Source organism: Symphodus melops (assembly GCF_947650265.1).
Source record: "Symphodus melops genome assembly, chromosome: 5".
NCBI lineage: Eukaryota > Metazoa > Chordata > Actinopteri > Labriformes > Labridae > Symphodus > Symphodus melops.
Window position 1 is genome coordinate 6,564,411 of NC_136695.1, and position 17,004 is coordinate 6,581,414.

General features: G+C 42.4%; 1 protein-coding gene across 9 annotated transcripts in view; it reads right to left on the reverse strand.

The window, feature by feature from the left end:
* Positions 1-17,004, reverse strand: part of LOC306823888 (low-density lipoprotein receptor class A domain-containing protein 4-like) — a 194,526-nt gene that overhangs the window by 123,089 nt on the left and 54,433 nt on the right. For all 9 annotated transcript variants that reach the window (XM_079343791.1, XM_079343790.1, XM_079343788.1 and 6 more), the window contains one exon: positions 1,206-1,970. In XM_079343791.1, coding sequence (XP_079199917.1) covers positions 1,206-1,245 — 40 coding nt within the window. In that variant the 5' untranslated portion in view covers positions 1,246-1,970. The remainder of the gene's footprint in view (positions 1-1,205; positions 1,971-17,004) is intronic.

Genomic DNA, 17,004 nt, shown 5'->3' on the forward strand with positions numbered 1-17,004 from the left:
TTCACCTCAAAGTGTGAAAGCCCTCTGATGTCATTACACACAGAGGCATTAGATGCTTAAATAAATATTGCATAGACAACCACACTAACATGATAAAGCTCATTAAAGGTCCCATATTATGGCCTTTTTGGGTTTCATATATCATCTAATTTATGTGTCGACTAAAGTACATTCACAATCGCTGTTTTCATGTACTGCCGCTCCAGACTCATCTGCCTGTGTTTCCAACGCTCAGAATCCCCCAGATCAGGGTCCCCACGTGGGCCTAGTCTGATCCGATTGGTCAGCCATTCCACTCTGTTGTAATTGGCCAGTCATTCAGCACTGATGTCACATCCGGATCAGTGATATCACATTGGCAAAATGTCAGACTGGCAAATGTCATTGGGGGGGGGGGGGAGATGCAGCGACTACTACAGCTAACATGAGGACGTAGGAGAAGACACATCTCCATAGACTTTGAATTTGTGCACATGATGTGCCTCTTCATACACAAGACACCTGGAGAACACACTAAAGAGCATCTAAAAGCAGAAAAGGCAGAGTTGTTTATTTGTTGCTGCAGGATTTACAAACATTTGACGACACAGCTGGAAAGATGCAAGCTGTGCCTGCAATGCATTCTGGGAAAGACCGTGTCTGATTTCTCTTTTACTTTTTATTATTAGAGCAAGTTTCAGTATTGCAAGTACTTTTCGCCTCATCTGTTTTATAACTCATTAACTTGACTTTATTAAGGCAACGAGTGATGCACAATAAGAGCTGTGGCTGATTTGAGAGATGCGAGTGTCGTTTAGCTGCCTGACGTCTGCTTCCATTCCACCTCTATGCCTGTTGGAGTTTCTAGGTTGACTGAAAGATAGTTTCAGTCACTGAGGCTACGTCCATGTTTTATACAGCGCATGGTGACCCACAGTAAACTTTTGACCCTCTCTCCTCCTCTTCCAGGATGAAGTGTTGGTAGGTGTTTTCCATCTTTCTGCAGGATGACTTTCAGTGTGACAATCCTTTTGTGTTTTAAATGAGATTCTAATATGCTGACAAGGAAGTACATGAATAATCTGTGATTATATTGTTCATATAACATTATGGTAGGGTGTTTCCTAAGGGTGTGTGGATCTTTTAGAACATTAGATGCTCAGAAGTTAACAGAAGTTAAACGAGTTTTCTACAACATCTCTTAGCTATGCATTATCAGTGTTTACCTTTGAAGGCATTTGTAGCTGGTAAGTCAGTTTCCTGCATACTGCTCCTTCCCACGCTCTGCCAGCTGCTGCCGGTGCTGCGATGGATGCCGATAGTCCAACCTTAACCAGTTCTAGCCGTGGCCGCCGGGGGGAGGGAGGGTGGCCGAGAGGAAGGGGCAGCGCCTGACAGTCTCACTGCCATCATTCTTCATCAAAAGTCCATGTGGGGGAACAGGAGGCTGCTGTCTCTACAACTCTGAAGCAGGCGACTGTGGCTCGCTCACTCTTGGTCAACTGTTTCGCAGACAGTGTTTCCGCTGTGGAACAAACCAGACTCTGGGAAAACAGATATGGTGGAGGGAAAAGGAGCACAAAAGGAGAAGATGGAGGGCTTGAGACACTGACTGTAGGTCAGGTCAGAAAAGAGGATAAAGGTTTAGGAAGTAGGGTGTAGGAGCGGTTGGATTGGACTCTACCCTCCGAGCAGTAAGTGCAAAGCCATGGTCCACAAACTTTTGACTGTCTCAGCCTTTTTTTCTGCCTCGGAGTGAAGAATCTATATCTCTCAGTCTGTCTGCCTCTGTCTCCTCCACAGTCAGGTTTGTCTCTTCAGAACAGCTCTAATCAACATGCCGTCTCCTCTGGTTCTTAGAACTCTTTTGGCGGCTTGCTCCTTTGTTCTCTCTGCTTTACGTCCTCTCTTCGTCCCCTTGTCTTCTGTCTCCTTGGCGCAGTCCCCAGCTCAGCACGAGGTACTGAGGTGCTCTCACACTGGAACGGCAGCTAGACAATAGAGAAAAAAACAGACAGAGGGAGAAAGTCAATGAATAAAATCATGAGACACCTAAAACATCAGGTGAAAGAGATACACCCAAGGGCAGACTGCAACGGCCAGTTGAAAGAAGGGCATCGAAGCAATGCAGGTCCTCATCCACATCCACTCACTCACTCACACACACATGCACGCACACAAACGCACGCGCACACACACACACATGCACACACACACATGCACGAACACACAAAAGCAAACACACGCACACACTCATACACACACAGGCTGACACAAACACACGCACATGCACGCACACACACAAGCAAACACACACGCACGCACGCACTCACACACACACACTCATACACACACAGGCAGACACAAACACACACGCACATGCACGCACACACACAAGCAAACGCACGCACGCACGCACTCACACACACACACTCATACACACACAGGCAGACACAAACACACACGCACGCACGCACACACACACACACACACAAACACACAGGCGCACACATGCACGCGCACACACAAGCAAACGCACGCACGCACGCATGCACTCACACACACTCATACACACACACAGGCAAACACAAACACACACGCACGCACGCACACACACACACATACACACAAACACACAGGCGCACACATGCACGCGCACACACACGCAAACACATGCACGCACTCACTCACACACAAACACACAGGCAGGCACAGACACACACACACACAGACACACACAGGCAAAGGCGCACACACACACACAGACACACACAGTCAAAGGCACACACACACACACACAGACTTAAGGAGCAGTGCATGTCTCAGTTTGGATAGCAGGTGGGTGGCTGGCATGGCCCCCTTTAGTTCCTCTCACCCACTAGGTTCTTACATGAAAGGGAAAGTTTTTCTGAAAGCCAAGCGCCGTCTGTGACCCTATTTCACAGAGCAGAGGAGAGATAGAGCCACATGTCACTGTGCCACTTTGAAGTCTGCCTGATAAACAGGCTGGAGGAGGCTCGGCGAAGAAAACAACAAAACTTTATTTACATTTCAAAAGTGCCAAGTACCACTTTTTGTATATGAGAGAAAGAAATCAAATCTAAAAAAAAAAGTGAAGAGTCGGAGAACGCTGGGGACGGGATCAGAGGAAGAATGGTTTTGGTAAAAAAGGAACAACTGCTGCTCATGTTGTCATTGAGAACATGCAAGTTAAAATAAGGGTGCAGAGGGAAAGGAAACATGAAGCATGACGAGGTGAAATGGAAATGACGACAGGAGATGGGTTATAAAAATGAATAAAGAATACAACCTGTAGTCAGTAAGAAAAGCTGAAAAAAACAAGAGGAAAATGTAAAACAGTGGGGAGGCAGGAATAAAAAAAAAAGTGAACTAAGTGAAAAATTCAGGACTGGGGAACAAGGAAGGAAGAAATGTGTTGCAGAGAGAAGCAGACAGACAGTAAACAAGCACACGCCCTGTCTGAGGTCTGAAAAAGGCTCGACAGATCTCAGTTTGCTCTTCCTATCTCAGCTGTTTTCAGTTTTTATCAAGTCTTACTGCAGATAAGATACACACAACAGCCTGTGCAACGACTAAACAGAAAATTAAAGGTGATAGCAGGGCTGAAGTGACTCAGGGAAAGATATACTTAGGCACATTAACAGCAATAGCATTTTTGTTTCATACTGTCCTGGGGATATTCTGAGGAATTAGACGGACAATTTCAATCATCAGTTCGGAAGAATTGAGTCGCTTTGACTTTAAGAGGTGAACAAATCAAAAGGCTGAGAGGACAGGCACGGAAAGAAGAAAAGGCGAGGATAAGAGACAGGAAAAAAGGAAATGAAGGGTAGGGGAGGAAAGGAAGGTAAAACATGTCAGGTACGAGAGTAAAGCAATAGAAAAGGAGAAGATAAGGAGGGGAAGGAAGGATGGCTGGTTAGGAAAGGGAAGGGGATGGAAAAGAAGATGAAATGGCAGGAGTCACACTGGACTAATTGATTATAGAATTAGAGCAGCATTATCACACAGTAATCCTTTGTTTGATATTGAGAGGAGCTGCAGTGTATCTGTGCAGAGATATGTTTTCAGTGTGTGTGTGTGTGTGTGGATTAGCCTGTTAATCTTCATTTATCCACGTCGAGGTCAGTAGAGTTCAGATTGAAGAGGTGAAAGATGATGCAATGATTTCTTTTATGTTAGTATCTTCATCATCTTATATTGTTAAACTTGTGATTTGACTCCATTGACAGAGTTTTGCTGCCGTGTGTGGAAATGACTTGAAAATGTGTATTGACAAAAGTATCACGTCAAGGTCGTCCTTTAAAACCCAGTTGGAAGTCTTTTATTTTATTAAGCTACACAACTTCTTTAGGCTCTGTCCTGGAGTTGATTATTATTCATATATATCGTCTTTCAATTATACGAAATGGGTAAGAAGAGTTTAATGAATATGTTCTTCATGTTAGCTCAAAACTTACAGACAAAATTCTAGTTGTTTTTTAAAAGAGTTGTATGAGTTTAAGGCTGAACGATCGTTTTCTGATCGAAATCACGATTTCAGAAAACGTGATCATGTGATCGCCGCGGTTTTTGGTAGTGCTTCTCCTGACTGACCAAGGAGCTGTTGGGTCAACAAATCTACACATACACGCTGTATCCCTCCCACCCTGCCAGGCTCACCAATCAGAAGCGGCTTGCTGCTCGCGGACAGGCAACGCTAACCAATCAGAAAAGCCTGCTCCACATGCTCTTTAATTTTCCATATGAGTTACTTCACAATGGGATAATATTAACCACGCACTACTTTGCCGTCAACAAACCACTGTAGATGGGCTCCTCTGTTTGCAGCATACATCCACACAACCCGTCTTTTAAAAAAAGAAGCTACCATTTAAAACACATGTCAAGAAGAAAACATGGTCATTACAAGGGTTATACAAATCACAGTGCAACACTTTCCTTATGTGTACTGTACGCATGCAGCCTCATGGCACCTCAGAAATAGACAGCATGACAACATCTCCTCTGACCTTAGAGACACTCATATAGTGTAAGGACAAATTATCAAAACATTTTGCTTCAAGGGCAATCGGCAAAAACGGCTCTGAAATTCTGTTTGGGTGATTTCTCGATATCATAGGACAAATCAGAGGATAATTCTTAAATTTCTGCCTTAAATGGGTGCAAAAGAACCTTGGCAGGATTTGACAGCATGTGGACATGTGTGGTCTGAGATGTCGAGTCGGTGAGGGTTCTCTTTCCGTGCTTGTGTCTCTTGTCTTCTTGCCCCTCATCCCAGCACAATGTTTAAAATGCTGACTACCTGGTGCCACTCAAGCCCAAGGGATAGCAGGACATCTTTCATTTCTTGAATGATTACTGCAGCATTGGCAATATTTATAAATAACGGGTTCTTTTCTATTTATTGGCTTAATTATTTAATTATTTCGCGCCACATGCCTCACGCCTGTGATCTGCATAAAGATATCCTCAATAACTTCCTGAAAGCTCTAAATGAAGTAAAACATTTGACTATTTTTCGTACCTATCTTACTGGATGAACAAACATACCGTGTGGATGCCACTGAAGGCTGCTGTTCCACGACCCTAATTTAGAAACCTCAAGCAAAATATTTGTTTATAGATGTTAATTTAACAAAAATAACACCAATTTGATGCACTTCTAAAGTCCATTTGTAAAAGTTAATGACTGATTTGGGGAAAAAGGTCAAAAGTCACAGAACTTATTTCCTTAATAGCCGAGACTTATTCATAAATCAAGCCAAGAGCAGCAATGCAGCAGGAAACAGAAATTAAATCATTTTTTCCCCACATGTGCACATTCTACTAGCTGATAAGGACATTATTGTATGGGGTTTATTAAATTGTAATCACACTGTACCTCTGTATTCTGGTGGATAAATGAAAACTTCCTGTGCTCTATTAAGGAGTCCCAGAGTGAAGAGTAAAATGGGAATCCATTATATTCTAAATGCTATTTTATTTACGTTATCTTATATTCCATATTAAGATATTGCACTGCACAAACCCTCTGTGGCTTATCAGTTGAACACAACTATTATTCCTATTCCTTCCAACCTGAAGCTAATCTGTGCTAACTCTGCAAAGTCCGTCCGTCTGTCTGTCTGTCTGTCTGCAGGGTCATCTGATCAAAAAAGGCTATAGCATACATTCCAAGTTCCAAGCTGACTTTGCAGTGAAACAAGTGCATGCTCACATACTGTTCCTTTAACAGGACAGTGAGCTCATCCTACAAACAGCTGTGTGGATGGACGATGAGGTGGGGTTGTTACTGTAAGTGGTCTGAGTTACAAAGGGAGTCTATCTTAAATGAATGCCGACTGAGAGTAAGCAGCACAAATTGTTGGACTCGTGTATGACTATAGAGTGGACATGTTATGCGCATGTGCAGAAGGAAACCTTTAAAGAAGAACCGGTCACTCGAACACAGAACTGAGGGCGCACCCACACTAGTAAAGCTGTCCTGTTCGATGATTAGGCGCTACTGCAAGATGTTGGGTCAAATGAGGACAGATCATCATCATGACAGGCTTTGGAACACGTTGTTTGCTGTTGGAGACTGGATTTGACAGTCCAGGTCGATGTTTGTCTGTGCTCTGGTCATTTGAGGACACCTCCTGGCCTCTCCAGTCTTATCTGTGGATCAATCTGCTGTCGTAGAATTTGAAAGTCTGAGCAACTGAGGCAACACAAAGATCTGCTGGAGAGCACAGCAGCAGAGTAACATTTAGAATTCAAGCAGAAATGAGAACATGAAGCATATTTACTGCTCATTCAGCTTTTGTTAAAGTAGTTTGTAATAAAGGCAAGAGATTGCTGTTTTAAAATGTGACATTTACATCCCTGTGAGAAATACACAGACTGGGACACCAAGAGCTACAATCTCAGGTTTTACCAGGGACTTTAACTGAGTAACTGAAAAAATATTACAATTAAGTGGATGAACATTGGATTGGATTTTGAAAAAAGAACAAATAATTAATGTGCAGGAAAATTAAAATAAAGCATATATCAGATGTTGGTAATAATGAATAATAAATGCATTTATCAACACAACTTTTTCTTTGCCATTTTCAACAAATAAGGATGTGGCTCTATCTGATGCTCTGAAACATTTATTGTAAGTTTCGTTGAATGTCTGACCTACACACAACATTTGTGTTGCAGTCTGGCTGAAAAATGAACTCCAATAACAGAAATAACACTGCAAGTTGGCCTTGAGAGACACACAAACCCTCACGCAGACAAGTATATACTCAATTTAAGTGTCCTCAAACCAGACATTGAAGCTTTACCAGCTCCAGCCGTGCTGTTATGGAGCTGTACGTGACCTCTGACCTCCCTGGAGTAGGCAAAGTAAGGAGAGTTTTTATCATTGCATTATTAGTGTGTGTCTGTGTGCAGTATCTGTCAGTCATTGTAACATATGGGGATAACTAGCAGCTCTAACAGCCAGCACTGACTCCTCCACTGGGTCACACAGGGACATGTGCTTATCAGTGAGACAGCAGTCAGACAGACAAACATGGATTGGGGAACAGACTTTTAAAAAACATGGGGCTGGTTGCATCTGTTAAACCAAAAATTCCAGCAGGCTAAGAATTTCATTACATAACAAACCCAGAAGTGGGTCTACTGACAGATTGAGAGTTCGGCTGCAAGAGGCATGGAGAGAAAGTGTCTCTTAATATCTAGCTCTCATGGACAGTTTATATTCTGGTCTGATTCTTATGCAAGGTATCAGCTGGAGGAAATTTAAAACGTCTCTCTGATGGACAATAAAATTACGTGGATGTCTAACAGGTAATGAATGGCAGAGGGTGGAACTGATAGCTGAGATTCATATCACAGTTTTTATACACTGGCTGGCCACCTGGATGTAACTAAGTAAATAGGTAAGAGAGTCTCCCATTAGATAATTACTGCATGGGTGATTATGTGTCAGCTCACAATCAGTTATTTAACCATAACTGATGCAGAGAGTAGCTTCTCATTTGTAAAACAATGTCAAATGACTCATCCTGTCGTTGTAGAAAGCATGTTCATTTGTTTCAAAAGGGTCAGACTATTGGCACGCATCAAGCAGAGGAAACATCGAAGGTGATTGCTGAAACTACTAAAATGGCTTTCAGAACTGTCCAACGCATTAATAAAGCTGGAAGGAAATCTTCGGGGAAGAAATGTGGTTGGAAAAAATCCTGAATGATGGTGATGACGTAGAAAAACATTAGAGCTCAGGACCGTTTAATAGTGACAGTAAGAGTATTTCTACATGCATGATGCGAGGGGAACTCAAGGGATTGGGACGAAACATCAGAGTAGCCATAAGAAAAGCACTTTTCTGTGAGGTTAATCAGAAAAGAAGGCTTTAATTTGCTAGGGGGCAAAAAAGATTGGACTCTGGAGCAATGGAAGAAGGTCATGTTTGTCTGATGAATCCAGATTTACCCCATTCCAGAGTGATGGGCACGTCAGCATAAGAAAAGATGTGGCTGAAGTGTTGCACCCATCATGCCTTGTGCCTATACTGTACAAGCCTGTGGGGGCAGTGCTATGATCTGGGGTTGCCAGTGGTCAGGTCGAGCTTCAGCAACGTCATATAACCAAAGAATGAGGTCAGCTGACTACCTGAATATATTGAATCAGGTTATTCCATCAATGGATTTTTTTCTTCTCCTGATGGCACACATATATTCCAAGCTAGCAATGCCAAGCAAATGTATATTTTAAATTTCTGAATTTCCTAATCTGATAAAATTACTGAATCTATAACTTCAATCTGTGATAGATTCAACATAATGCTTTCTCAGTTAACTACACTGTAACAGATGTGTAGGTGACACAAAAACACTATTTGTTATTTCAGCCATTAAAACGTGTTTGGCCTGTATTTTTAATTTATCTGCCACCTTGACCAGTGAATCAAAAAGTGAATTTGGGACCCTGTTAGTAATATGGTGAGCATCAGCATCTGTAGAGCAGAGGTTATTGGTTGTAACAAGCAGGCGTTACCATGGTAGCTACAAAGGCCACAAGCAGGTTTGTAGGGACAACGCAGGACGAGTTAAACCTTAATGAAGCAAAAGTATGATTTATTTGATTACTCGATTAATCGATCAGGATATTCGATAGAATACTCGATTACTAAAATACTTGATAGGTGCAGCCCGACTCTTGATTGCTGTGTATGTACTGTTCTTTTAATGTCTGACAGAAACAGTGGTGTGAAGTAGAATTCCCCCATGCATGGGGACAATAAAGTCAAAAGTCTAAAGTCTCAGCCCCAGGCAGACCTAAAGAGACGTGCTGCAAGCTAGCACACCCGCTTAATGTTGCGGCTATTTGCTGAAACTTGGAGAGGGGAGAATTCAAGTTTAAACTCTGACATGAGGAGGAGGCGTGTCCATTGATAAATGTGCGTGTGAGACGGCAGGCTTTGAGTGTCTGAGAAAAACATGCAGAAGACAGAAGGACTCAATGTGAGCTGTTACGTTGTGTGCCATAAAACTGGATTGAACACCCCACTGTGGCTGGCAGGTTGAGCAATTGGTGTGGCCTCCTATGTGCACTACAATCAAACTTGTGTATGTAAACCAGTGATGATGGTATGATACTAATCCATGTCAAGGCAGAAGATAATAATGATGAGGCCACACCACTTTTTTATCCCTTTTGATATGGGGGCAAATAAGACATACTATTTGATGAAAAAACACACACACACACACACACACACACACACACACACACACACACACACACACACAAACTGCGTGCATTACTACATTTTAAATAGCATCTTGTCTGCCCTATATTCCTTTAAGGGAACAAATGTCGCCTGTAGCCCTTTTCATAGTGCAATTCAGAAACAGCGCCCAACAAAAACTCTGCCATCAGTACGCCTATAGACATTCATTTAGATCCCGCAACAGCATAATATTGGTGTCAATTCACATTGCTTTATGGTGTCATGGAAGCGCGAATGAGCACGGCACAGCGGGAGCTCAACATACACACACACACACACACAGCACTCTTCTCCACTGCCTCAGTCACTAACTCTGAAGATGGTACAGAGGGGGGGATCACTTTGTCCCCCAATTATGCATTTGTGAAATTCATATTGAAGGCGACTCGTCACAGGGAAGTTCATACTGCCCCTTGAAATGGCAATATGAAAAGGGCTTATAGGTACAATTCAGGGGTAAACAAAAGACCCTCACTCCCTGCTTCACAAGTAAACAAAAATATAAATAGATGATTTATCTATAGCATCCATATGCCTGTGGCCTCTATCACTACAATATCTGTAGTTTGGTATTGCTCTTGGCCTTGTAATAATTGATCTTGTGTTCTAATGTATAATTTTAATATCTATATGAGTTGCATGTTTCAGAAGTCAAGACCAAAAAGGGATATTTGAGTCCTCTCTGTAAACATGGATGATGTACATAACGTGTGCTAGTGGCAGAGGAGATTTAAGGACAGAGCCACTCCGTTACACATGAGGAGATGAAGATTATAGAAGACCTCCAATGATTAATGGAGGACCTGCTTCCGCCTGCTTCATTAGTCCCATCCATACTGTACTTCAGCTCGACAGTTGTTGGCTCGTGGCCATGCTGCGGTTAGGAAGGAGCTTTTAAAGGTTGAGTCCAGCAGCTACTGTCTCACACAGAGAGGACTCCGCCCATTGTAGCAAGGACGAAAAAGACAGACAACAGATTGTAGGTTATATAATCTCAAAGATCAAAAAAATAACGCCTCTAAAAGTATAAAGTATTTTCACATAGCGGGCACTACATCATCATAATATGGAATGGACATCATTATTGGACAGCTTCATGAATGTCTTAGATATTTAAGGACAGAGAATAATGGCAATATTAGTACCTATGTGTATATAAGGGCCTGACTGGATTTTTTGTTAGCGATACCTTTATCACTATTATGGATGAAAAAGTTCCAATAGTGATATACATGTATTGGCTGATATCTTTCTTGGTTCTATCTTCAACCTGTAGAAATAGATGGATACACAATGTTTTGTGTTGATCCCAAACATTCATTTATCAATGATTGTTGAAACAATATATAATAAAGATAAAGATAAGATGGTGACTCAACTGGAAAGTAAATGTGTAGGTAGGTGCGTCACGGCTTGTCACTCTGGAGAGTGATAATGTTTGTTGTAATCCATACAGTTGATCTGCTGGTGACAGCCAGAAGGAGAAATTCCAGATTAAAACAATGATGCTCAAATGAAATGCTAACGACATGTGGATAAATCTTGTAATATCAGCACACATTGTTGATCAAATTTGTCAATAAAAATACTTGATGTGCTAATATTGGTTGACATTATTGGCAGAACAAGAACATTCTGCTTTGAAGTCTAATCTGACAGTTTGGTAAATGAAATGTGTTTTCATTAGTACAAGTAGCATGACGTCAACATCATGACTATTCCAGCCGATTACTATTGAGCAGACTCGGTCTCCAAATGACTATTTTGCCTTCAGCTTTGTACAATGAGAGGAAGAGGAGGGATGCACTCCATCTGCATGCACAGTCTATGGTTTAAAGTTTAGATAAAGACTTCTGAGTTTGTGTACACAGCAGTTTTGCCCACAGCACCCAGATTTACCCTCCACCTGTCCTTCAAACCTGCAGACTACACCTGCTCCCTTTACTCACTTTAAAAACTCCTCACATACCCTCTTTGTTTCTGGGCTTGGGCAGTATTATGGTATATCACAGTCCCGACGGTATGACTTTTAATACCTAATGCTACCTAATACCTACTAATGCTTTGAGGTGAGGGGTTGGGGTTGTAGTGCACGGCACACGCCAGCAGGGGTCAGCTCCTATGTCGACACTCGTTACTGTGGCCACTATGACGGCAGAACTGATAGCCCTGCTGGAAAGGTAACCGGCTATCACCAGAGCAGAGGAGGGAGACTTCTTCACATCTTTTCTTATTCACAAGGTCATGATCGTGCATTGAAAGAAAATGGAGGCATATCGTACCATGAATAAACCTCTTTCCTGTGAAGCCCCTAACATCCCCCTGACATCTCTCCATTAGTGCATGCCCATAGGATCCTGTTTGTGCATGTGTGTGTATTTCATGTGTGTGTAGCACGTTCAACAACAACAGGAGTGTCAAATAGAATTGAAATTCCTCACAAAGGATATCTTCAGTGCATTGAAAGAAAAGTAGCTTTAACTAGCTTTAATGTCTTTAGTGCTTAGCTCTTTAAAGTTTGAGACTCTTTGAGTTTAAAAATATCAATTATGGAAAAAAATTGTGATAGAATTGATTATTATATATTACTGATAAACAGCTGTTTTGTAAAAAAAAAAAAAAAAAAAAAAAACAACAACACGAGAATGCCTTAAAGTGCACTGAGGAAGAGGACATTAACAGCTGTGTGTTTTTTGGAAAGAAAAGACGAGAGCTGAATCCTCGGTCCAGAATCAGAGTTTCTTGATGTGCTTGCTGACAGTAATGTCAGTTATGGACTGGTAACACATTTCCCATCGATTCATTCCATCTATCCCCATCCCTCCCTCCGTCCATCCATTTCCACCTGTCGAGGTTGCAGGGGAACACAAACTGCTGGGACCTCCTTCCTGTGCCATCAACTCTGTGAGCTTTCTGGAGTTTAGTGATGACATCGCATCTTGGGAAGGATCCTTCATCTTTCTCTTTGAAAGTAGATATCATCAACGTACCCCAGAGCCACCATTTTGACGTTATTAGTCCCCACAGCTAAAATGATGCACTTTTATGCTAGGTTTTTGGCCTCATGTTGTAGCCCATAGACTCCACAATTGATGTATAAAACAAATGTAATTTTGTCTAAACATAATTCTCATGAAATCTATGATAGATTAAATTTACTTTCAAGAGTGAACAATGTATTTTTGGAAATAAACGTCTGACCACTTTACCCATGTGGTTCTTACCTTCACAGACATGAAATGATGCCTTCTTCCTGAATATTTGATCACATGATCAATTCTTTTGTACCGTTTCCTAGCAACAAGGGGTGGCTCAACTTACCCCAGTCAGCCCTATGTGGCCCTGTTGAAAACCAATGTTACTCATCCTTTATTAAGAGCTCTCGATAACTATCAAAGAAGAACGAGGAGGCCGGTGAAGGTTATCTAAAACTGACGATGAGCTCATTCTTTTGTGTTCTGGTTTTTGTTCTACAGTTTTTAATATATTGTAATTCATGGTCAAACTGTTTTTAAAGACCAGGGATAAGAACATAACCTGAAAACCAAAATGTCATCAAGGGGACATATTATGAAAAATCCATTTTTGCAGTGTTTTTGAACATATTTGGGTAACCTGAGTGTCTATTGACCCACAAAATGTGATCCTTTGTCAGTCCTTTGTTCATGGTCTGCAGCAGTCTTACAACACAAAGAGGAAGGCTCCTTTCAAATGTTCTCAATTAGTGACATCACAAGTTGGATTCTGGTAAAAAAAAAAAAAAAAACCCTCTTCTCCTCAGTTTTCTCCACTCCCAGCCGAGAGGAAAACTTTAGCACAGGTCTGCCATTTGATGTGTCCTCTTTAAATAAATGGATACACAGAACAGAAAGTGAAAATCGTGCCGTTTCTATAAGAGGATTCTTTTCATTCCCTCTCAAGATTGTACCAAAATGCCTAAACTGTTTTCTTTTCCATTTTGATGAATTATCTAATCCATCATTATTTGAAACAGGAACAAAAATCACATCTGAAAGTGTGATATGATGCGCAAAATAAGTGGCAAAGCAAAAACAAACAAAGGTAGGCTGAAGGCGCCGTTCATCACGTCCTTGTCTGATGTGGCTCTGTGTCACACACACCGCCAGCCGACTGTGACAAATCTGACAGGCTGAATCTGGCTATGCATCCGCTCCAGTGTCAAGAGGCCGGACACACACACACACACACACACACACACACACACACACACACACACACACACACACACACACACACACACACACACACACACACACACACACACACACACACACACACACACACACACACACACACACACACACACACACACACACACCAGTGAGAGATGCAGGCAGGTAGTCTATTTCACAAAGACGGAAGGCTGAAGCTTGGTGGCACGGCAGCTGTGATGATGCAAGTGGGCTCCTTTTAATCTGACAGGTGGCTGCTCTAATCTGGATGTTTAACTGAAACCAGTCACAACAAAGAGGAAAAAAAAGTCTGCAGATATCAAGCAAAGGCGCATCAGACATATGTGGCAACTGTAAAAAAAGTTTAAAAACGATAACAGGCTTTTCTCGTGAACGAATGGTTACACTATTAACTTGACTGTCTGTGATGTGCGCTATGGACGACAAGCTAGTGGGTCTAATCTGGCAATCCATAGTGACAGACAAGCTCAACAAAAAGACTGCGGAGAGAGAAGAGCCATCAGGCAAAATTAGCCTACACTTTTATAAAGAGACAACTGATCAAAGGCCTCTGCTCAAGGGCTCTCCATGGATTCGCTTAAAATGTCTCCTGACGTGCTGTTTAGTAAGCGAGCTGATTAGCCGAGATGTCCCGATCATCAAACCCAGACAAAAGAGTGGGAAAGCCTTGATGGATTAAGGAGGAATCAAAACATAGGTTGTCTTCAGGCATAAACATCGGACTCACATGAAGTCATTTTATGGAACAAATCAATAGATGTAAAGTAGGGATTAAACTCAACCCATGATACAATAGGCATCAGAACGGCTTAATGATATGATTTGATCCTGAATGCCTCCCCGGCCCTTCGTTGCCTTCGTTTCTTGTTTTAAATACAAACGCACATTCAAGCCCAATTAAAACTGAGAAGACAGGAGGTGCCAAGCTCGTGTCCACAGGGAGCATCCAAAATCAATTCAGCTTGTTCATCACTGCTTTAAGAAATGCAGCGATTAAAGAAAAGAATAGAGAGGAAGTGCTAAAGTCCTTTGAAGAACAGAAAACTGACCATTTGTCTTGAGTCTTGGATTAAATGGTTTAAAGTCAATGTTGCCCTAAAGGCTGCACACACAAAAACCTCTACCTTCTTCTCTCTGATGCAGGCATGCATACAGAAAGCAACATGTCAAGTATGCGGGCGTATTTCAATACAAAGATCACAGAGGGAGCAGAACAGCATGTGCACAGGCAGCACCTAGAGGCAGCAGAGATGTTACAGGCAGCAGCAGTCACGCAGCAAAAATTAATCTTCCTCCTTCTCAAAGAGAAAATAAATAAAAAAATAAATCAAACGGCACAGCAGAACACAGCCAAACAAAGTGACCTGCCTCCACAGAGAGAGCGCTGACTGTCTGTCTGCAGGGAAATGAATTCCTCACACAAAACACAAGCACGCACGCACGCACGCACGCACGCACGCACGCACGCACGCACGCACGCACGCACGCACGCACGCACGCACGCACACACACACACACACACACACACACACACACACACACACACACACACACACACACACACACACACACACACACACACACACACACACACACACACACACACACACACACACACACACACACACACACACACACACACACACACACACAAAAGAGGATGCTGTGAAAGGCTGACTCTTCCACCAAATTCACACTGTGCATCACAACTGGACACCATATATAGAGCTTAGACTGTACGTTCAACTGGTAACGCTCACAGACTTCACACACACACTTACACACACACAGACTCACACTCACACACACACACACACACAAGAAGAAGAGTTTGAGGTTCGGCCAAATGCTGCTACCACACACGTTCAGATATGCCCACAGACTGTGAATATGAATGGATGAAGGCTGAGTGACCTCACCCATCTGTCACTGCAGGGGGCTCCGGAGGAAGCAGCCGCCATGCTGGAAATCCTGTCTCAGCCGAACTTCCAGTCAAACTAACGACAGGCCAAGAGCTTGAGCTGAGCCGTTACATCGCACCCACCTGTCAATCATGTCAGCTATACACACGTAACGAAGACACATCAAAATCAAACTTCTTCTATGCAGCAGCCCAAATAGATCTACGAGCAGTCTGTATAGTGGTTCAGCAGTTGATTTAAGTCCAACCCCTAAAAGGCCAATAGCCTATCATAGTACAGAATAGGGATGTGAAGATTCATCGTGAGGCAGTTAAAAATCGATTTCAAGGTGTCCAGGTTTCAAATCGGAAAGAGGCTAGTTGTAATAAGCTGGCGTTATCAGGGCTGTGGAAGCATTTTGGCTTCCCAAGACAGAAGAAAACTGTGTCCAAATACAACAACAAGACAGAACTTCACAAATAGCACAACAAACATGATGCAGCATTTAATCAACAGCACAATGACATGTCCCATGATGGACATGTAGAAATAGTGATGGTAACACAAACCAGTGGGTTCCAGTGGGCGGCTCTGGACTTATGTTTCTGATTTAGGAAAGTATCAGGTGGCAAAGACAACTAAAACAGGACGAACATTTCTCTTTGTGGAGAAAATCAGCATCATAAAGACTCTGTCTCTTGGTCCTGACTTCATTTGGGAGCTGCCACAAACTGCACAGGAGCACAATGACATTTCAAACAGTCTTAACAGAGAACCGGGTAAATAGGTCAGGCCTAATGGCTCATTCCACTCTGCGCTAAAAGGACATTAGAGGTGACACTCTACATGAAGTAACTTGTTATGAGTCCTTAATCTCTCGGTGCAGTCTCTCAGCAGCCATAAAAACCGCAGTGAGACAAGAAGCTGACTAAGGAAAACGAGTGTGGTAATAATGCAGTTAAAGCACTGCAGCTCCCAGTCCTTTTGGAGCTCCCCAGTCACTACATGCTGATCTCATTCTGCATTCATCAGCCAAAGGTCACTGTTACTATACATTAGGAAGAAGTTTTTTTTCCCGGGGTTTTAATGAGCAGGGGATTCTCTCTTGCTCTGAGGC